This window comes from Helianthus annuus, chromosome 13 (assembly GCF_002127325.2).
Source record: "Helianthus annuus cultivar XRQ/B chromosome 13, HanXRQr2.0-SUNRISE, whole genome shotgun sequence".
In the NCBI taxonomy this organism is placed as follows: domain Eukaryota; kingdom Viridiplantae; phylum Streptophyta; class Magnoliopsida; order Asterales; family Asteraceae; genus Helianthus; species Helianthus annuus.
This window is the reverse complement of record NC_035445.2, coordinates 133096460-133120827: the sequence shown is the minus strand read 5'-3', so window position 1 is coordinate 133120827 and position 24368 is coordinate 133096460. Positions and strand designations below refer to the sequence as shown.

General features: G+C 39.2%; 1 protein-coding gene and 1 non-coding gene across 2 annotated transcripts; one reads left to right on the top strand and one right to left on the bottom strand.

The window, feature by feature from the left end:
- Positions 1 to 933: 933 nt before the first annotated feature.
- Positions 934 to 3182, top strand: LOC110899363 (L-type lectin-domain containing receptor kinase IX.1). The gene has a single exon (XM_022146249.2). It carries the CDS (start codon positions 1024 to 1026, stop codon positions 2989 to 2991), a length of 1968 nt encoding a protein of 655 aa, XP_022001941.1. The 5' UTR covers positions 934 to 1023; the 3' UTR covers positions 2992 to 3182.
- A 12383-nt stretch (positions 3183 to 15565) lies between these two features.
- LOC118486134 lies at positions 15566 to 15672 on the bottom strand. Its single transcript, XR_004877990.1, has one exon. It is a non-coding gene; the product is annotated as a small nucleolar RNA R71 (small nucleolar RNA).
- Between the last annotated feature and the right edge of the window lie 8696 nt (positions 15673 to 24368).

The window sequence follows — 24368 nt, the reverse complement described above, 5'->3', positions numbered from 1 at the left end:
GGTTGGTTCGGTTCGACGTCAAATCGAATAGGAACTGTTTGCTCATGAAAATAGACTATTTGTTTGGTCAAAGTGGATTTAAAGAAGATGAATTTTTCTTGGCTTGGAGAGTAGGCATGGCTAAAATCGCAAGGAAAATGGCACTAGAAAATTAAAATGAATGTGTAAAATGGTGGTCCTAGATGGTGTGTGAAAGAAAAATTACAATTTAAATAGCTTACAATTGGGAGCAAGCTTTATAGGAAGATGGGGCTTTGTCTCATTATTTCCACATTATGGTTTGTATGGAAAGCAAGAAACGACATGATTTTTAAGAAGATTAAGAAGGGGCCGGAAAGACTAGTTGAGGATGTCAAATCAAATCTTTATGTGTGGTTGAATAAAGAGCTAGTTTTCATGACATGGAGTGGAATATAGTGGTTTATTTTTGACATCCTCCTGTAATTTGGTGGTGGCCTTTCACCAGCATCTTGCTAGTTTGGCTTGTGGGTAATAAAGAGCTAGTTTTCATTTACGAGAACATGTTTCATTATCATTGTTATTCAATTTAGTTTACTTAAGTTATATGTTGTTAGAAAATATGAATTTAATTACAAGAGTAATCTAAAAGAGATAATTATGATTGACTGTCATTTTTTTTTGAACGGTTAATTTCTTTAATCGCTGTCGTCTGTGGGACTTGAACCCAAGACCTTCCCCTTCCAAACCTAGGTGTTTTAAAGGCTTTGCCTTTGCCAATGGACCACCACCTCATTGGTCGATTGACTGTCATTTTAATCGTCTTAATTTCAAGATGTTTACTAAAACTGTTTACTTTAGATTAAGTATCATGTAAACTGTTTATTTAATTGTAAATATTTGAACAACTTGAATATTGATAGTATATAAATGTTAAGAAACTAAATAGAAATAATATTCATGCTGTCGGTTTGTTCTACCGACAATGGCATGTCTTAATATTTTAGACTTCAAAGATTGTATTTATGGACATGTTTAATCAGTTGTCTGATCTCCTTTCTAATTATGGCGTACTTCTCATCTTCAAGATGTGAAATCGCTTGTATCTTTCTCTTTGTTTTTCCTTCCTTATTCCTCTTGCCCATATCTGAATCATTAGATTTCGAGATCACAAGTTTTGTTTCTCATGAAAAAATTATAGCATATTCAGGTGACGCGGTACCTTCTTCTGGTGCCATAGAGCTCAACCGTGTCGATATCGTGCGTGTTGGCCATGCTAAATACGCGGATGGTGTCCAGATATGGGACAGAAAATCTGGAAAGCTCTCGGATTTCACCACTCACTTCACATTTGTTATAGATACACTAAATCGATCTACCTATGGCGATGCGTTCGCTTTCTTTCTTGCACCAGTCGGCTTCCAAATCCCACCCAACTCAGTTGGTCAATATATAGGCTTGTTCAACTCAACTAATTATAACTCGCCTCAAAACCAAATGATTGTTGTTGAGTTTGATACTGTTGCAAATACATGGATTGATCCTCCATATGGTCATGTGGGTATCAACATTAACTCGCTTGGTTCGGCTAATTTCACTGCTTGGAATGCTAGCTTTCATAGCGGAGAGTCTGCGGATGCTTGGGTGTCTTACAATGCTACAACACAGATGTTAAGCCTGTCTTTGCGCTACGGGGCTGAAAATGCGTCTCCAAATGATAATACTGTTCTTTCATATAAAGTTGATCTAAGTGAGGTTCTTCCTGAGTGGGTAACAATTGGATTTTCGGGTACCACGGGTCTTTTTATGGAGAAACATACTCTTAGATACTGGAAGTTCAGTTCAAGCTTGAAGACAGCACAGAAAAGGGACGAGGACATAAATAGATTGAAACTAGCATCCTTAATCGGTCCTCTTTGTGTTCTTGTTGTTGGAGGCATGGTAGTATATGCTATATTCTGGAGGAGACAAAGAAAACCTACGCAAGAATCAGAAGACAGAGTTTCCTTGACATCAATAAATGATGATCTTGATAGAGAAATAGGACCCAAAAGATTTCCTCTCAGAGATCTCGCATTGGCTACCAACAACTTCTCTGATGAGCAAAAGTTAGGCGAGGGGGGATTCGGGTGTGTCTATAAGGGCTACTTATCCTGTGAAGGTATCATGGTAGCTGTCAAGAAAATTTCACAGAGTTCTAAACAAGGAAAGAAAGAGTACATGACAGAAGTGAAGATCATCAGCAGTTTAAGGCACCGAAACTTGGTGCAACTCATAGGTTGGTACCATGATGAGACACAATTCTTGCTAGTGTACGAATTTATGCCAAACTGCAGCCTTGCTTCTCATCTGTTCTACAAAAAAAGTGTCCTTAATTGGGATGTGAGGTACACCATTGCTACAGGTTTAGCCTCTGCATTGCTATATCTCCATGAAGAGTGTGAACAATGTGTGGTGCATCGTGATATCAAAGCAAGCAACATCATGCTTGATTCAGGATTTAACGCAAAGCTTGGAGACTTTGGATTGGCTCGACTCATGGACAATGAACTAGGTCTGAAAACAACTGGCTTAGCCGGAACTCTAGGCTATATGGCTCCTGAGTATGCAACAACCGGCAAAGCCAGCAAAGAGTCGGATGTTTATAGCTTCGGGGTGGTTGCATTAGAGATAGCTTGTGGGAAAAAGGCAACAGATAAAGTTGACCCAGACTCTGATCTTGGGTTGGTTGAGTGGGTATGGGGTTTACTTGGAAAAACCGAGCTGCTTTCTGGTGTGGATCAGCTGCTGAACAAGGAATTTGACGCAAAAGAAGTTGAGCGCTTGATGATGGTTGGGTTATGGTGTTCACACCCTGATCGAAATCTAAGGCCGTCTATCCACGAAGTAATTCAGGTGCTCAAGTTCCAAGGTGCACTCCCAAATCTTCCGTTGAAGATGCCGGTGCCCATCTATTACGCTCCACCAGATGGCTCGGAAGTCAGTTTTTCTAGCGCTACAATGACCAATAGTAGCATGGATATGGTACGTTGAATTTTCAAAATTGTTGAGAACGGAAAATTGAATATTCTTTGAGTTAGTTGCTTATTATGTTTTGTGCATTGTGTTAAAGATTGATTGAATTGTGGCCACTTGTGTACGGAGTATATAATGTAAACAGTTGAGGGAAGTTAGTTAATTAATTGATTGATTTGTTGAAATATGTTGTATAAACTAGTACTTGTTGCGCGTATCTAAGAAATTTGAAATTCTTAAACACAATTCAGAAGTTTAGTGTTTTCTCTTCTCTCAATTGACTAGTTTAGATTAAGTTTCACTAACGGTTTGTTTACGGGATCAACAACAAACTTTACATTGTTTGGCTTTAAGTGGCGTACCAAAACCAACATACTATTGCACAAACGAATATTACGAAAAACAAAAAGAAAAATAAAAGCAATAGAAACACGACAATTTTACGTGATTATGCAACTAGGTTTTTTATTAAGCAAGGACGAATATTACAATACATGACATAGGTATAAATAGGGATATAATTACGTTAAGTAACTTAAGCCAAAAAAACAATCATGGATCAAAGCACGTGAGAAGTACAAAGTCTTCTAAGCCTTCATCAAGCCCAATAAGCAAAGGTCTTCAATCCCAACATAATTATCTTACAAAAATCCCAAGCGATTTTCACTCGCAAATCCATTCTATAAAGTTTAAGATAAATCTAAAACCAATTATTAATTTTTAACATTTTTTAGTTTTTCTCTATTATTTATATACATTCACAAATTCATCAAAATATTTGTATAAATTCACAAAATTATTAAAAGGGTCTACATATTCACACACCCGGTTGTCAATTTGCACACCCTTTTAGACACTCTTACAACCTTGTACGAGGCGTATAGGGTTCTTTTGACGCCTCATACAGCGCTATACCAGGTGTATAGGGTTCCTATGTCCGACCAGGTGTGCAACCTCGTACAACATCACACCAATCACATGTACACCAAATATTGGCCTGTACAATGCTCATATACCATAGGGGAAAACGTCGCGTACAGAGCTGTACGTGGCGTATATTTTTCCGATTTGACTATGATACGATATTTTATGGGCACGTGATTAAAGTTATACGCCACGTACAGGGCTATGCACGGCGTATATTTTCAATTTTGAAGTTGTTAAATAGTGATACACAGAGAATTCTTTACGGTTCAGTTCTTCTGTTCCTTTTGTTTGCATTCTACGTTTAACCAACCGTTAAACGAGAGTTTATTAATTCAACACACTACAAATGTCATCATTTTGGGACGATAACCATTTCTTTGGGCAGTATTCTAGCGATTCATGGGTGCCCAGAACTGATCCGGTAACATTTATTAACTTTAACTCTTTGTTGTTTTGATTATTTACTGTTTGTCATACCATTTTTAGGAGGAATCTGGTGTTCCTGATTTTTATTTTTATGAGGAAGAGGAGCTTGTGTCTGGTGTATAGGTTGATCAAAACATATCGTTTCTATATTTGAACGAACACCCCCCCTATGGATGAATCATATTATCCGACGCAACAAGGGTATCCGGATTATGGATACGGGTGTGAATCTACTTACGTGCAACAACACTATCCGGATGGATATAGTGGTGAGCCTCCATTCACCTCATCGTATGGTGATGAGCAATTCAGTAACCCGAGTAATCCTTACGAATGCTAAAATGCATCACATTCTTTTTAGTTCAACTAGACTATTCGGACGACGGAGGATATGGTGGTGAGCCTCCGAACATACCACCATATGATGTCGAGGAACCCCCGAGGGTGAGCAATCCATACAAAACTAAGCAGGTATTAAATTTATCTAGCTGCGCGAGACAATGATATACATATGTTTTTTTAGTTAAATGTTATATATTAAAATAAATAAATATAATATAAAAGAATTAAACCTGATTAATAAATATAAAATGTAACTTAAGCCTATTGGTGTTATAGCTTAAATATGACCGTGGTGGTGAGCTTGAATGTGACCATGGTGGTGAGCACCGTATTACACCAACAGTTAGAAAAGTCGGTAGCAAAAAAATCAGTTGCCCATTTTATCTGATGGCGGGTCTGGCACCAGTCGTATGAAATCTATGGGATTGTAGTGGGAAAAGCCAAACATAACCATGAACTTATTGAGGACCTGTCGGCCACGTGTTTGTGTGAAGAATAACTCCCAACGACTACAAGCTAATCGTGCAGCTGAGATCTCAAAACATGGAGCCACATTTTCAAACAAAAAGGAAGCAATTAAAAGCTCAAAACAGGATCCATGTTCCTAAAAACGTATGAAATGTGGTGCTGAAGATTAGAGTCTCACAAAGATATGGAAAGACTCCCATGAAGACACTAGAAACATGCTGCTTTAAAACAGGTTCGTTTACAAGACCTGGCAAGACCCTGGAACAGATGTCGTAACAGAGCTCTTCTTTGTTCATCCCTACCAGAGTGATATGTGGCGTGCATTCCCGCACGTGCTGTTGAACGACACGACGTACAAAACAAAAATATACAACATGCCATTTGTCTATGTCGTGGATTTGACATCGACCATCAAGTCGTTTTGTATTGCGCATGCCGTTATTTGTAAAGAACGGAGTGATAAGTTCGTATGGGTGCTTGAACGGATCTGGTCAACGTTGAATGAATATATGGAGCCACGTGTGATTGTAAGGGATATAAACTTGGCCCTGATGAATGTGTGTGCTAAAGTATTTCCGAACACCTCTAGGTATCATTGTAGGTATCACATACAACAGAATATTTGTAAGCACTACAAGAACGCATTCACAAACAAAGACTGGGAGAAATTTCTGTCATTTTTGGGCACATTGTGTGACTCTCCTTGAGTACCCATATACGATTACAACTTGCGCAAACTGCATAAGCAACTTGTGGCTTGAAAATGTAGGAGTAAGTTTTTTTACAACATATGATTCACACATTCCATTATATTTATACATATACACATTTAATTTAATTTGTTATTTTAATTTTTAGGGATCTTTAACTATGTGCATGATATGGCTGAAAGATTATAAAGAAATGTTCGTCTTTGTGTGGACTAATCAAAGTCGCAACTTTAGTCAGCGTACTACCAACAGAGTTAAGAGCCAGCATGCCAATTTGAAGAGATACGTTCGAGATAAGACCTCCCTGGACCGAATTGTGGGATGTGTCTTAGATATAGTTGAAACACGGTTCGGAGAAATAAAGAAGAGTTTCCAAGAAAGCATTGAAAAAACGTGAACCACCACAAACTACCTCTATTTAACCACCTACGTGGGAAGGTTTCCCATGAAGCTAGAGGTATTGCAGAGACTTCATTCATTATGTTGTTGCAAATGTGGATTAGCTATGGGTTTTCGTGTGCTTGCCAGTTGGACGAGTATGTAAGTGGCGGTAATAAATGTTTATCGTACAACCCCTTTGTGATAAACTTTTTATATTCATGTGGCTTAAACATTGCATTAATTTAACTGTGCAGATGATAAGATTTAACTCGAAGACATAGACGTCTTCTAGTGCAAGCTTAACTTACTACCATGTAAATTGATGGATGAGGAGGCAGATGTGGCAAAAGAACCTAATAATGTGAGGAAACTATTAAAGTTACAACCCCTACTCAGAAAAAAATCTTTATGTCAAAGATTAAAGCGGTGTTGATTCAAACCAAATCTACCTTGAAACCATCGATTATCCAACAACATACTCGTGGGTGGCCAACATCCAAGAAAGTATAGCGAAGGTTAGACGAAGCTCCAAGGATAGACGAGACTGTGAGAAACAGCTCCTTCGGTGAGGCAAGCAACTCCTTTGAAGGTTCCCAACAAAGAAGGTGCGATGCTCCACGACACAGTTTATACGTACCGTCATAGGGCTCTCGTGGAACAGGTTTAGTCATAAAGTCTCAAAAAACCCAAACTGCAACGAAGCCGTTCAACGACTTCTAAAAAGAATGAGATACGAGTTGATCATGGGTTTCCATTAATCCTGGGGACGAGAACGTTCTAAATATCAAACGGTTTAAGCCCACAGCTTCCATCAGTGTTTCACTAGTACATCTCGTGTATACAAGATGTGAAGGCAGACGATCATCTTGGGTTTCGGTATGAGGATGTAGGTTTCAGTATGGAATAACACGTGTGGCCCGAGGACATTTTAAAAGAGATGAATTAAAACTTATTGACATGGTGGGCTATATTTGAAACATGATCCAAATGCCATTTTAACCGACTACGTACGAGCCTAATTTGGAATTCTGTGCAACGTTGTCCACCGAATGACCGGATGAAAATGCCCCCACGCATGGCTTCTCATTGCGCAACGGTATGGTGTCTTCATGCACGTGTTAAGCGTCAATGGGAGTTGTACTTTCCTCCCGATATTGAATCCTCCTGATGATCCGTAAGCTGAAGTGATAACTCTCGTTCATGTTAATGGAGGCCACTTCATACATGTTAAGCTAGAAGGGGACTATCCCATGCTGATAGTGGACAATCTACGGTTGATGCACCAAAGACCCGTTGAAGAATAATGAGAAGATATGTATATGCCGCGTTTTCAATGGTATGCATCGATAGTGCATCTGAAACCGGACCCAAACCCGAGTATAAATTTCATCGATAGTGAACCGCAACAATGAATTTTGTATAATTAATGTTATTGTTATTAATATTAATATGATTTTTGTATAATTCATTTTAGTGTTATTATTTACATTTATTTTGTATTTAATTTAAGCAACAAACACAAAATTTTTTTTATAAAAACAAATAAACGCCACGTACATGTCTATATGCGACGTCTATCAGCTGCCAAAAGACCATTTTAGCCATGTGATATCCCACATACAGCTCCTACACAGGGCTAAAATGGTCTTTTGACCATAGATAGATGTCGCGTACAGAGTAGACGTCGCGTACAGAGCTGTACGTGGCGTCTAAACTGGGCGGAAAAAATTCCCCTAAATATTTAGAAATTTAAAATTGTAAATGATTAATGACCAATTTTGCTATGTGTTTTGTCTGTATAAGGGGTAACGCAGGGCTAAATGGTAATTAACCATTTATGATAGACGCTGTGTGAAGAACTATACGCGTCATATATTGGTGCGTTATACAGGAGATCATGTAGACGAACCCTGTATACGCACACAACAAACAAACTCTCAAACACACACATACGCTGCATATACGCTATTTGGTCGTATTTCGACCGTATTTCACATCATTGGAGCATTACAGGTACGTATTCTCACCCATAGATTAGTATTTTGAAGTTTATTTCTACATTGGATCGTTGATTTAGGTTGTTTTTCATGAAATTTCAGATTTTTGGTTATGGAATTTTGTGGATGCAGATCAAGGAAGAACAAAACGTCACGTACACCCCTGTACGCGGCGACATATACGAGGCCTTTATTTTTTTCTGATATTACTTTTATTATAATGTTAGTTTTAAGTCGACAATGACACGAACATGGTATAACGGGCGTATATTCGGCTAAAATATATAATATTATTAGTGGTACGTCGACTTTGACGCGAACATGGTATAACGAGCGTATATACGGCTAAAATATATTATTATTATTATTATTATTATTATTATTATTATTATTATTATTATTATTATTATTATTATTATTATTATTATTATTATTATTATTACGACGTTGACTTCAACGCGAACACGGTATAATGAGCGTATATTCGGCTAAAGTATAAAATATTATTATTAAGTCGACTTCGACACGAACACGGTAGAACGAGCGTATATTAGGCTAAAATATATAATATTATTAGTGTTACATCAACTTCGACCCAAACACGATATAATGATCGTATATTCGTCTACAATATATAATATTATTGTTACATCGACTTCTTCGACGCGAACACGGTATAACGAGCGTATATTCGACTAAAATATATAACATTTTTTATACGTTGACTTCGACGTGAACACGATATAACGAGCATATATTAGACTAAAATATTTAATATTATTAGTGTTTTATCGACTTCGATGCGAACACGGTATAACGGGCATATATTCGGCTAAAATATATTATTATTATTATTATTATTATTATTATTATTATTATTATTATTATTATTATTATTATTATTATTATTAAGTAGACTTCTATGCGAACATGGTATTGAGAGTATATTAGGCAAAAATATATAATATTATTAGTGTTATGTCGAATTCGATGTGCGAACACGATATAATGAGCGTATATTCGGCTAATATGTAGAACAGGCCTTAGAAAAACAAATTAGAATATTGTCTTATGTTTATGTTTTGAACATTGTATGGATTATTTGGAAATTTCTTCTTATATGATAATTTAAATTGGATATGCTTTAAATATTAAAACTTATATTAGTTGTCATGAGGACAATTATCATGCCTCGACTAGATGTGCTATGGGTTGGGGTGTGACACGTGTGGTACACGAGTCTATAACCTAGCATAACAATACATATACATTTTTATGAATCTTTCTTTATAATTAATTAATTCATTCATTTAAATGGTTTGTAAGAGAATCTTTTTTTCATAGAACAAATCATTTGTATCATGGATTTTCCGTTGCTTTATTTTTCGATAATCTATATTATATAATAAAAGAAAATTTGAAAGAAAAACTGTCAATGTTCTAGGCCATCTACTTTTTGGTTTTTTCACCTTTCTCTTGACTTAATTATGAATAATAATTTTAATTATTGATGGTTATTATATTTATTAATTATTTTAATTATTATATTTATTAAGAAGTGACTTGAATACAAAATTTGTTATGAATTTTCTAAATAAACTATATTTTTAACAAAAAACTTATATTACAACAATCATCAAATTCCAACTTATGTTAGTCAAAATATTATAAAAAAGAATAATGATAAAAATGGTTTTTCATGAGTAATTTTTTTCATATTTAATATATGTTAAATAATTAAGAAATAACTTATATTAAATAAAGGCAAATTAGATTTTTAATAATTGGAACCGGCTCTTTTTGGCTGATAATAATTCCAACTCAATTAATTATCCATAATAATCTAAACTCTTCCATTTTGTTTGTAAAATAGTCCGCCGTTATTAAAAAACTTAACGGAGTTCAGTTTTTTTTCCAAATTACAAACCGATATTTTCGAGCTTTGATCAGAAGGAGGATACGAGTCGATTGACGTAAACTTACCACAAAATAGAGGTCTAAACAAATTGAGTTTGATTAACATTTGTGCTACAACTTGAATGTAGGGGTCACTTATAATTATTACAATTCATTATTAGGGTTCATTAGTTTATGGCCCAAGTTAGGTTTGTGTAGGGTTAAGACACGATGGATGGTGTGCCTGCCTATATTAGGAATGAAGAGGGCTTTATGTGACACGCCGCAAAAACGTGTAAACACACACACTAGCAAGTCAGTGGCTACGCGGTAAATTTCGGAACGAACTTTCTTTGAACTTGGGGATAATGTGACACTTCGGCTTTCCCTGCACGTTTCCATTTTTGTGTTTGTGATTATGTAAAGATAATTGTGTGAATATAATGAATGAATATTTATGATATAATTTTTGTTTAAAATGTAGATGTGTATATGTATGTATTTGAGTTATGCGATGAATGGGTGCAGTCGCACACTTCCGTTAAACACAAACACACCTCCACCTTGTACACCTCTCTTCTGGACCACACACACAAATAGTCCAGGCCCAAATACAAGCCCAAGAACCCATCGTTTTCCCTAGTGATACCGCACAATCATAGGGACCACACACATGAATGTGTGTGCGGTATCTTTTGCCCACATTATAAATACATGCATTGCCATACGCAGGGAATGTTTCCCAATCCATTTTGACGGTAGCAATCCCTAAAAACATTCTCTATCTCTCCCTCTCTCTCTTCTCCTACTTTCTCTCTCTAGATTTTATCGTAGCAATCACACATTCTCTTCATTTCTTTGAAGCATCATCCTCTTTATTTTATCGTACAATCTCACATCATAACTTCCAGGTTAGTTAATGTCATTTATGCTATGGTTGGTGACAATTTGATTGTTTGTTTGTATGTTATGCTTAGAAGACCATACTAGAATAATGCGATGATTATATGGCAGCAGTCTGGTAATCACTGTTGGAATGGTAATCACAAAAATCTAATCTTGTTTTCATGGTTATGTGTTCGATGATTTAAAAGATCTAGGGCATGTTAGGAACAAGACTCAATATTATTTTGATTATGCATGTTGACCGATATTATGAACAAAAAGGGGTGTTTAATGCTTACTGTTGAAAAAGAACTACGAATCTATTCTTGGTGATGTATATCTGATGAAGGTGTGTTAGTAGACAGTGAGTACATGATGTAAATGTCAGATGAAGTATGATAAATGTTCATGATAAGAATAGAAGTCTAGATCTATTTTAGAAGGAAATAATGTGTAAATCTGTGTGTGGATTAATGATTGAATCGGTTATTGATTGATTGATGCATGATGAAACAGTCAAGAGAATGATTAGGGTTCTTGAGGATTAACATTAAATGGGAATCTTGAATCCATCTTGATTTGATAAACTTGAATAATTTCTGTTAGTTTAAAATGAATATCGTACACTCATACATGTACAACATCACTTGCTTGATGTACAAACCAGTGCAGCACACCGCACACTCATGTGTGCTAGGTGTGCCGCACATTCTCTGAATGTACAAGTTGTGGTACACAATGTAAAAGAGGATGATATTGAGTCGCACACTTTAAGCCGCACACCTCTTCTTAGTACAATCTTGAATGCACCATAGTACAAGTGAAATATGCACAGTCGCACACCTGATAAACCGTACACTCTAGTGGTACAATATTCACAGCAAATTGTACATACAGACTATGCATGACCGCACACAGCCTTGAGGATGCACACTCTCACATGGGTCGCACACTAGGCAGTGAGCCGCACACTCTTTTTGGGTCGTTCAACTATTGGGCCGCACACATACTTGTAACCTGATTATTGGGCTATGATAACTAGACCACACATTCACGTATATTGATTTTCTATTTGGAACGCACAACTAAGGTGTTGTATTGTTGGACTACAAACTGTTGAGGCCGCGTACCACATGTTGTATTTTGGGCTATCTAAGTTGTTGTTTGTCTATATGACCCGTATGTATATTTGTGTTTTATGTGATACCTTGCATGCTACCTGTTAGCTATGTGTACAAATACGTGAACTACTTGCATAACAAAAACTTGACTAGTATTGGTAACCATAATAGGACATGGTTAACCAACTGTTTAAACCAGTAAACTATATGCCGAGCAAACCAATCTGAGTTCACACACTTTACTAAATTATCTATTCCTGGTGGTTGGGAATGGAACGGACAACACATCCCCCTTATGTGGGATGCTCAAGTTAAATGTTATTTATATTTCATGAACTAGCCTACTAAACGGAACTCTATCACAAAGTCCGTACATTACTGTACCGATTAGTCACCGGGGCTAGGCGAACGAGATATTAGTTAAATAGCGCTATTTAGGTCTCACTAACCTCACACCGTTACTTGAGTGGATGAGCGTGAACTAATAGTCCCCGGTAAGCGTCAATAATGGTAGACATTGACAAACGGGGCACCAACAACTTAAGTGCGAAAGTTTCGGTATTATCAAGGAGTCTAGTAGCTTGTATTTATGGGGTAGCTCCCTATGGCATGGTATAAATGGACAACTTATGTATTCGTCAACTTTATGTTGACACCCTACTTCATGCTTTGAAGGTACTCGGTGATAGCTCGGGAGCATGCAGCAGGAGTGCAGCGGTCGTATGAACCCGTGTTGGGTTTCTATTAATAATTATGAACTTTAAACTGATGTTTTAAACTATTAAACATATGCTTCCGGTGTTGACATTAGTTATTTCTTTTAAACTGTGGATATTTGATGTGTGTAAAATGCAACATATAAAACACATCAATTAAGGCAAAAAACTAACCCTTTTTAAGTACTAATGTTGGAAAAAGAGTGTTTTTGTCTTCCTTTTGTATTTTCAGGATGAAATGAGCTCAAAATCACAAAAGAAGCAAAAAGACCACTAATTCTACCATAAATACAAGAAAAGGAACAAAAGTGGACTGCCCGGACCCTCAACGGCACCTCCCAAGGCAAAAAGAAGGAAACAGAGTCTGAACACGCCCCGTGTCCAGCGAACACGGGGGCGTGCCCAGGAAGCAGCAGAAAAGACAAACCAGTAGAAGCTTCCATTGCCCACCACGAGGCCGTGTCCAGCGAGCACGGGGGCATGGTGAAAGTACAGCAGGCGCATTAATTGTAATTCGCAATTACAATTAATGAAGAGAGAGAGTGTCAGGCGGGCATGGGGCCGTGTCCAGCGGACACGGGGCCGTGTCCAGCCTTCTGTTCAGCCTATAAATAGAGGAGCTTGGCTTCATTCTCTCTCATCCCTTGGCACACCACCTCTCTCACACTTCATCCACCACCCACCACCACCATAACACCATCATCCACCACCATCATCCATTGTCCATCGTAGAGTGTGTGAGTCGTCTCGGGATCCAAGATTGATCGTAAGAGTTCTTGACAATCAAGGCCATGTTTGCCTAAGTCTCTTACATCACTTGGTGAAGACAAGTGTTTAGTATAATACTTTTTATTTTTAATCTTTTGCACTTTTTATTTGGTTTTGTATTAATGACTTTAATAACTAGTTACTTATGTTGAAGGTGATCTTTCCTTATCGTTTGTCCGTGGTGTCTTGGCGTTATTTTACTGTCTATATAAAATAAAAGATTTTCACCATTCATATCTCCACGGTCTATATGGAGGTATGTTGGCTACCTGGTCGGGGGTTAAGGGAACGGTTTGGTAAGGGTCTTGCCCTTGTTCAGCGTTTAGAGGTCCTGCTTGGGACCTGGGTCAAATTTAGTAGGATCTCCTTCAATGCCCATAGGTATTGGATGGCGGGGATCCAAACTCTCTCTTTGACCCCCTCATAAGTTAACTACTATTAATACTATAACCCGGCTATTTAGGACTGTATCCCTGCTGACTCAGACTACTTAGCCGAGGGTAACGTCACCGCCAGAAGCGGGGCCTACCACAATTTGCATTAATAACTTAATTCATTATCTTTCAATAATCCGACCCTTTAGGATTGTATCCTTGCTGACTCAAACTACTGGGTTGAGGGTAACGTCGCCTTCAAAAGAGGGGCCTACTACAATAACTAAGATAATCTCTTAAACAAGTGCAAAAGTGCGAAAATAATCAAAGGTTATACTAATACACGTGTCGGATCCAAGTGATTCATCTTGTCTATCTGTTTTTATTTTATTTTTATTTTCAGCATTTAGTTAGTTTTTATTTTTCTTATTTTAAAACATTTTTCTAACCTTTTTGACTTGATTAGACGTTGAGGATAAACCGGTATTAAAAGCTCTTGTGTCCTTGGACGACCTCGGTATCTTACCAACACTATACTACGTCCACGATGGGTGCACTTGCCCATATGTGTGTTTAGTGTTAGTAAATATCGTGTTTTATAAATTTAAAACTTGGCTAAAAGTGTAAAAAGGGCTTAAATATATATCTAAAAACATATATACACTAACACGCATCAAGTTTTTGGCGCCGTTGCCGGGGACACAAGGATTTTAAGAAAGTTAGGAATCAACGGCCTAATCATTTTTTTTATTTTATTTTTCTTTAATTTTTTTTAGGATTTTTTTTTCTTAGATTTTTAGCTTCTGCAGAGCTCAGCACGGGGCCGTGCCTGGTCGGACACGGGCCGTGCTCAGCAAAGTTACTGGCAGTTTTTGTTTTTCAAGTTACAGAAGGGTGACCACGGGGCCGTGCCGGTGCAACACGGGGCCGTGTCCAACTTCCAGTAACTGGGATCTGGAAAACAATCACTGTATTTCCGACCACGGGGCCGTGTTCGCTCAACACGGGGCCGTGGTGAACCTTCTGACCGACATTCTTTTTTTGTTTTTATTGCAGGACTTGGAACCCGACACCAACCTCGCGTAGTGTATGAGCTCCAGTTCCAATAAAGACATAAAGGAACCATTAGAAGAACCCGAACGCTTTCTCAGAAAAAGGTTAAAAGCCAAAAACCAAGAGAAGGTTTCGGGTGATCCACCCCCAATGGCGGACCAACGTACCCTCATGGATTATTTACGACCCACCGTAGGTAATTTAGGCGCCGCTATCAATGCTCCGAATGTCGAAGCCAATAACTTCGAACTTCGACCGCACTTGATACAAATGCTCCAAAACTCCGCAACCTTTCACGGGCTTGCGGACGAGGATCCCCATCTACATATAACTAATTTCTTAGAAATATGTGATACCTTTCGGATCAATGGGGCATCAAACGACGCCATCCGCCTCCGTATGTTTCCATTCTCACTGAAAGACCGAGCGAAAGCTTGGCTCAACACCCTCCCAGCTGGATCGGTAAACACCTGGGATGAACTAGCCCAAAAATTTCTATATAAGTATTTCCCTCCTTCTAAAACTGCTAAATTAATGGCTGAAATTAATACATACTCACAAGAGGACGGGGAATCCTTATATGAAACTTGGGAAAGGTTCAAGGAGCTATTACGCAAGTGCCCCCATCACGGCCTCGCAATATGGCAACAAGTATCCACTTTCTATAATGGATTGTTGCCACATACTAGGCAGACACTTGATTCTAGCTCCGGGGGACTTTTAGGTAATCGACGCCCACACGAAATATATAATCAAATTGAGGAAATTGCTCAAACCAATTTTCAATGGCACACTCCCCGGGGAAATAAGTCTATCGCCCCGGGCGCCCATAAGGTAGACGAAAGCACCTCTTTACAAGCCCAAATCGAGGCCCTTTCTTCAAAAATAAAAAAATTAGAAATGACAAAAACAGTCTTGGTTATGGCTTGTGAGGGGTGTGGTGGGTCACATGAAAATTGGAGTTGCATGAAAGAAACGGACGATCAACAAGAAATGGTAAACTACATTGATAATAGACCTAGGCCGTCGGGTCCTCCAACGGGAACCTACAACCAAGGATGGCGAAACCACCCAAACCTTGGTTGGAGGGAAACCGGCAATAGTAGTAACCAACAAACCCAACGAACAAACTTTCAGCAATCAAGAAATGAGTCACAAAATTTCACTCAACAACAAGGTGGAAGAGAAAGGCTCGAAGATACTATATCTCGCCTCGTCTCCGACACTGATAAGAAAAACTCGGAAAGATTTCTACAATTAGAATCTAATTTTAGGAATCAACAAGCTAGCATTCAAAACATAGAAAAACAAATAAATCAACTAGCACAAAATTTTTCCGAGAGACCGCAAGGCGCATTACCTAGCAATACCGAAACAAACCCAAAGGCGCAAGTTCACCTCATCACACTACGAAACCGCACCGTAGGGCCTGCAGAAGTACCTCCAGCAGCGGAAGAAACAACGCCAACACATCCGCAGGAAAAGAACTCTCCCCCATCACCAGAGCCTATCAAGGCTCCTCGAGTTCCGTACCCCGGTAGGTTAATTCGTCAAAAGACCAATGAGCAATTCACAAAATTCGAAAGTTTGCTAAAACAATTGCATGTCAATATTCCTTTTATCGAAGTCCTAACCCAAATGCCCAAATACTCTAAATTTATGAGGGACTTCCTTACACATAAAAAGAAAATTGAAAATTTGCAATTAGTTAATTTAGGCGAAGAATGCTCTGCCCTCGTACTCAATAAACTACCCCAAAAGAAGATCGATCCCGGAAGTTTCACGATTCCATGCTCAATAGGGGAATCACCCGTTCGCAATGCCTTGGCCGACTTAGGGGCTAGCATTAACCTCATGCCCTCATCAATGTTCAAAAGGCTTGGCTTGGGAACCACGAGCCCTACAAAAATAAGCATACAACTCGCTGATTGATCAGTCAAATTCCCACAAGGTGTCATCGAAAATGTCTTGGTAAGGGTAAGCAAATTCGTTTATCCCGTTGACTTTGTCATACTCGACATGGAGGAAGACACCGAGGTCCCCCTTATCCTAGGGAGACCCTTCCTTGCCACAGCACAAGCAGTGGTGGACATGAATGAAGGGACACTGACTTTGAGGTATGGGGACGATGAGGTGAAGTTCGGAGTTGGGAAGAGAATAGAGGACGACGACCCGGTCAACTACATGAAGGTTATTGACTCGAGCTTGGATACCGCTCTCCGACGGTGTAACTTGGGAAGCAAGGCACTCCACTCTGAAGACATATGACCGGGAATCGGGTCTAGCCAAGGACCCTTATAAACGTGGCGCACCACGGAGGCATTCCGCGGAACTATCCTTAGTTTAGTTTAATCTTTTAGTTTTTGCAGAATAAAACACACTCATGGTGGTAATGGATGAAAAAGGGAACGAGAAAAAATGGAACCATGCATGAAGAACAGAGCAACCCGACAAAAATCTCCATCACAGAAGGCTCAACACGGGCCGTGCCCAACCAACACGGCCCCGTGCTGAACCCCTGCAGAAAAATCACCCAGTTCAGGTAACTGGACACGGGCCGTGTTCAGCGGACACGCCCCCGTGTCCAGGCTTCTGTTTCAATTCTAAAATTTTTGTTACTGGCACTTGACCACGGGGCCGTGCCCGGTGAACACGGGGCCGTGTCCAGAGTGCCAGTAACATAAATATTTGCTTTTTAACACACTTTTATACATTTTAATCAACCAAAAATATTGTTTTTGGACACATTGAGGACAATGTGTAATTTTAGTGTGGGGGGATGCTAAAACCTTGAAATTTTGCAAAATCCTAAACACAAGCCTTACACAAAACTCTATTGGAACTGCTAAACACCCCAAATTTTTTCAAAAACCTTTTTCATTTTTTTATTTATTTACTTGTCTTAGTTTAAGTTGGGAAGAACAAGTTCTAAAAAGGTTATATTTTTACAAGTTTACAACCGATAGCGTCGTGATAAAAAAGGAACCAACATAAGAAAACTATGAAACGGCATAACAAGTCTAGTTTAAAATTCGATTATATATGCTTGGTCACATTTAAAAACCCATTCCCACAAAAAGTGAGTTTTGAGCCTTTATTGAGCATAAAAATACACATATTTAGATTAAATGCTCATTTTTCGTTTCTTGTGTGAATAGCCGCTCGGTCCTTACAAATCTAGAACTTGCCACAACGATACATTCCCAGTCCTTACCAACTTAAACCCAAGTAAGTAAATGATGGAGGCATTAGGACTAACTATTTTTCTTTCAAAACCATTATTTTTCATTTTTTTACCTACCCAAAATCCCCCTAGATAGCCCCTTTGAGCCTAAACCTTTCATTTCATTACCCCAAAAACCATTTTTACCCACCAAAAACCTTTTTCATTTTTCCCCTTTATTTTAGTAACAAGCTCGGTTTTTCGTCAACTTGCCCTTTCAAGTGACATCAAAAAAAAAAAAAAAAAAAAAAAAAAACTAGATGATGAAGTCAAAAAACAAACAAAAGCTACAAAAGCTTGTTTGAAGAAGTACTTCAAAAATAATAAGTCACTAAAAACAAGGTATTCTACGAAAACCGACACTTGTTACGATTTTCGCCCTTTTTACTAACCACTAACCAACCACCCACCTTTAAACCCAAGCCTTCACCCCAAAAGTCATCTTGATATTTACAAAGGTAAAAAGTTAAAAAGGAGGAGGATTGATTGCTTGGCAAGCCTATGGAAATACGTAAGTTCCGTGCCGCTCTCGAGTGATTCACTAAAATATACACCTTCGGCCGAGTGTTGAGTGATCTCCCGTGAGGTATGTGAACTTGTATATAAATGGAATTTTAATAAAACATGTTATGCCCAAATAAGTAGTTTATCTTGTGAAAAGTTCAAAATAAATCATAACGAATAGGATTGTAAATAACTAAAAATAAAACCTATAAAAACCTTGGATTCCCGACACTCTAGGACAAGCTAAAAAACTTCTCTTCTACCTATTCCATTTGGGAGTGTAAGCCACATTTAAAGAGTTTTGCTTGAGGACAAGCAAAAGTTCAAGTGTGGGGGTATTTGATGTGTGTAAAATGCAACATATAAAACACATCAATTAAGGCAAAAAAACTAACCCTTTTTAAGTACTAATGTTGGAAAAAGAGTGTTTTTGTCTTCCTTTTGTATTTTCAGGATGAAATGAGCTCAAAATCACAAAAGAAGCAAAAAGACCACTAATTCTACCATAAATACAAGAAAAGGAACAAAAGTGGACTGCCCGGACCCTCAACGGCACCTCCCAAGGCAAAAAGAAGGAAACAGAGTCTGAACACGCCCCGTGTCCAGCGAACACGGGGGCGTGCCCAGGAAGCAGCAGAAAAGACAAACTAGTAGAAGCTTCCATTGCCCACCACGGGGCCGTGTCCAGCGAGCACGGGGGCGTGGTGAAAGTACAGCAGGCGCATTAATTGTAATTCGCAATTACAATTAATGAAGAGAGAGAGTGTCAGGCGGGCACGGGGCCGTGTCCAGCGGACACGGGGCCGTGTCCAGCCTTCTGTTCAGCCTATAAATAGAGGAGCTTGGCTTCATTCTCTCTCATCCCTTGGCACACCACCTCTCTCACACTTCATCCACCACCCACCACCACCATAACACCATCATCCACCACCATCATCCATTGTCCATCGTAGAGTGTGTGAGTCGTCTCGGGATCCAAGATTGATCGTAAGAGTTCTTGACAATCAAGGCCATGTTTGCCTAAGTCTCTTACATCACTTGGTGAAGACAAGTGTTTAGTATAATACTTTTTATTTTTAATCTTTTGCACTTTTTATTTGGTTTTGTATTAATGACTTTAATAACTAGTTACTTATGTTGAAGGTGATCTTTCCTTATCGTTTGTCCGTGGTGTCTTGGCGTTATTTTACTGTCTATATAAAATAAAAGATTTTCACCATTCATATCTCCACGGTCTATATGGAGGTATGTTGGCTACCTGGTCGGGGGTTAAGGGAACGGTTTGGTAAGGGTCTTGCCCTTGTTCAGCGTTTAGAGGTCCTGCTTGGAACCTGGGTCAAATTTAGTAGGATCTTCTTCAATGCCCATAGGTATTGGATGGCGGGGATCCAAACTCTTTGACCCCCTCATAAGTTAACTACTATTAATACTATAACCCGGCTATTTAGGACTGTATCCCTGCTGACTCAGACTACTTAGCCGAGGGTAACGTCACCGCCAGAAGCGGGGCCTACCACAATTTGCATTAATAACTTAATTCATTATCTTTCAATAATCCGACCCTTTAGGATTGTATCCTTGCTGACTCAAACTACTGGGTTGAGGGTAACGTCGCCTTCAAAAGAGGGGCCTACTACAATAACTAAGATAATCTCTTAAACAAGTGCAAAAGTGCGAAAATAATCAAAGGTTATACTAATACACGTGTCGGATCCAAGTGATTCATCTTGTCTATCTGTTTTTATTTTATTTTTATTTTCAGCATTTAGTTAGTTTTTATTTTTCTTATTTTAAAACATTTTTCTAACCTTTTTGACTTGATTAGACGTTGAGGATAAACCGGTATTAAAAGCTCTTGTGTCCTTGGACGACCTCGGTATCTTACCAACACTATACTACGTCCACGATGGGTGCACTTGCCCATATGTGTGTTTAGTGTTAGTAAATATCGTGTTTTATAAATTTAAAACTTGGCTAAAAGTGTAAAAAGGGCTTAAATATATATCTAAAAACATATATACACTAACACGCATCATGGACGTTGAACGTTAGTCACTGATCGTATTGTTTGTGTCGAAAACTATTTTATTTATCTTATTGTCCAATATGATTGGTGGCTTGATCCTAGTCAGTCACACGCCTCGTGGTAGTACTCTACAGGTGGAAATTGAGGTTGTGACAGATTGGTATCAGAGCCATTGGTTATAGTGTACTTGGTTTTAAGAAGAAAAGTCTTTCTGAGAAGAACTAGACTATAACTCGTTTTGTACTAAACAACTCGTAATGACGCTACAGTCCAAGTGTAAGGCTCAACAACCTAGACTACATAGCTCGGGCATGTGTTTACTTGATTACTTATTTGGTGCATATTTGATTTAGTATATGAAACGTCAGCTATAAGTGTTTACTTGATTACTTATTTGGTGCATATTTGATGATATATGTGCTAGTATACTTAGTATATGAAACGTCATATATATATAATACTTTGTGCAATGGTCAAACTTCCCTCTATATTCTCACGACACAATGGCGTCTTTCTCACTCTGTGTTTTCTAGGTGTGAAGACAATGAGCGGACGTGGAAGATGCAACATTAACATGACTCAAGATCAGCTGACAAACCTGATAAACGTCGTGGCTAAGGCTTTGGCAGCCCATCCCGGAGATAAACTTGTCATTCAATGATGTTTAAATCCTACTCTCGTATCGTCCTATCACTCTTAACCTTGATAGTTTTGTTTTACGTGACAGGTCGACCTGCACCCACTCAAACTTACGTATGCACTTTCAAAACATTTATGGACTGTAAACCCCTCACCTAATGGCACTGAAGGAGCCATAGGCCTTCTACACTGAATCGAGAAGGTCGAATCTATTTTCGCTATGTGTGAATGCCCTTCTATCAATTGGGTGAATTTTGCTACTGGTACGCTCGAGGGAAATGCGCTTTCTTGGTGGAATGCGCAAGTTCAGATGCTCGGATTGGCGGATGCCAATGCTACTCCTTGGAATGACTTCAAGAATCTGATCAAGGAAGAATACTGTCACAAGGACGACATCCATAAACTCGAGACGGAGTACTACGAGTTGAAAATAGTTGGATCTGAAATCGAGACGTACACTAAGCGATCCAACGACTATGCTGCTTTATGTCCCAACATGTCACAGCCCGCTTACCGAAGGATCGAGCTTTATCTCAGGGGTCTGGTCCCTGAAATTTAAAGTCTAGTGACTTCACCTAATCTCCCTACGATCCAATATGCTGTCTGTTTAAGTCACCGTCTCACTGATCAAGTAGTGGAATAGGGCAAGCTGCCCAAACGAATATGTGCTACTATTGAAACTTCTGGTGATAACAAACACAAATGGGATGGCAACCAGGGTAAAGATGCCAATCCCACACAAACCTCACCTCAGATGAGAAAGTTTGAGAACAACAAAGGCCAACAACAACAAGCTAACCAGAACCAGGGCGGTTATCAAGGAAACCATCCCAAGTGTAAAAAATGTGTTCGACACCACAGCGTGCCGTGTGAGAAAAACCGTTGTTAGCAATGCAACAAGTTAGGGCATGTAGCAAAGGAATGCAGGAGCCCGTACCCAGCAAAGCAAAACCAACCACGATAGTAGCAGCAGCAACATGCAAACAATCAAGGATGTTATCAGTACAGAGCAGAGGGGTACATCAGGAAAAATTGCCCTCCACTAATTCAAAATAACAACATCAAGGATGTTGTGACAAGTAAGTTCCTACTTGATGATCGTTATGTTTCTGTACATTTTGATTCTGGAGCCAACGCTAGTTATGTATCTATACGCGTAAGTAAGCTCTTAAATCCACACCAACTCCTTTTGACACTAAGTACATCTTTGAATTAGCTAACGGTAGAAACGTCGAGGCCACTCACAATCTCAATAATTGTAAACTCATACTATCTGGTCAAACCTTCCTCGTCAATCTCTTTCCCATCATTCTTGGAAGCTTCGACATTGTCATCGGGATGGATTGGTTATCTAAACATCGAGCAGAAATACTCTGTTAAGAGAAAATTGTCCCCGTTCCTCGTCCTTTTGGCGAACCTCTTGTTATTCAAGGCGAAAAAAGGTGGTGCTATTGTAGGTATTATCTCCTTCCTGAAATCCCATAAGTGTTTACGAAAAGGGCATACTGCTATTCTAGCTCTCTTCACTGACACCCAGGAAAAAAAAGAAGATCGAAGACATTCCCATCGTACGCGATTTCCCTGAGGTATTTCCTGAAGAATTACCTGGTCTTCCACTTGACCGTCAAGTCAAATTTCAAATCGCGCTAACTCTTGGATCGGCAACCATAGCTCATGCACCTTATCGACTAGCCCCAGCTGAACCGGAGGAATTATCTACGCAACTGCAAGAGCTATTGGATAAAGGTTTTATTCGTCCTAGCTTGTCACCCTGGGGAGCCCCTTTACTATTTGTCAAGAAGAAAGATGGCACTTTCCGTATGTGTATCGACTACCTTGGATTGAACAAAGTATCAATTAAGAACCGTTACCCGCTTCCGCGCATCAACGATCTATACGACCAGCTGCAAGGGTCGAGCTACTATTCCAAGATTGATCTGAGATCGGGCTATCATCAGTTGAGAGTCCAAGATGAGGTCATCTCTAAAACAGCCTTCAGAACTCGCTATGGCCATTACGAATTCCTTGATATGCCTTTTGGAATAACAAACACACCTGCGATGTTCATGGACCTCATGAACCGAGTATGCAAACCTTACCTTGACAAATTCGTAATCGTATTCATCGAAGACATCCTTATCTACTCCAAGAGTCGGTAAGAACATGAGCAACACCTACGTCTTATTCTGGAACACCTACGCAACGAACAACTTTATGCCAAGTTCTCGAAATACGACTTTTGGCACCGAGAAGTCCATTTCCTTGGACACGTGGTTAATGAAGCAGGAATTCACATCAATCCAGCTAAGATCGACTCTGTCAAAAACTGGCCTACACCGAAAACTCCAACCGAAATCCGTCACTTCTTGGGATTGGCAGGATACTACCGAAGATTCATCGAGGGGTTCTCAATGATCGCGCAACCACATACAACCTTAACCAAAAACGGTATCGCCTACTGGTGGAATGATGCTCAGGAGTCTGCATTTCAGAAGCTAAAGGGGAAACTCTGTAGTGCTCCTATTCTTTCATTACCTGAAGGTACTAACGACTTTGTTGTCTACTGCGATGCTTCCATTCAAGGACTCGGTTGCGTGTTGATGCAACGCAAGAAAGTTATTGCCTACACCGCTCGAAAACTGAAGGTTCATGAGAAGAACTACACTACACACGATTTGGAACTTGGAGCAGTAGTCTTCGCACTCAAGATATGGAGACATTACTTCTACGGTACCAAGTGCATGATTTTCACCGATCACAAGAGTCTCCAGCACATTCTAGATCAAATGGCACTGAACATGCGATAAAGCCGATGTTGTTGATACACTTTGTGTGGACGCGACTCGGCTCGGTTCGACTCGGATCGGTTCGACTTGGTTTCGACTCGGTTAGGTCCGGCTCAAGCCTGACGTCACGACATTCCTCCGTCGTGCGCCCTA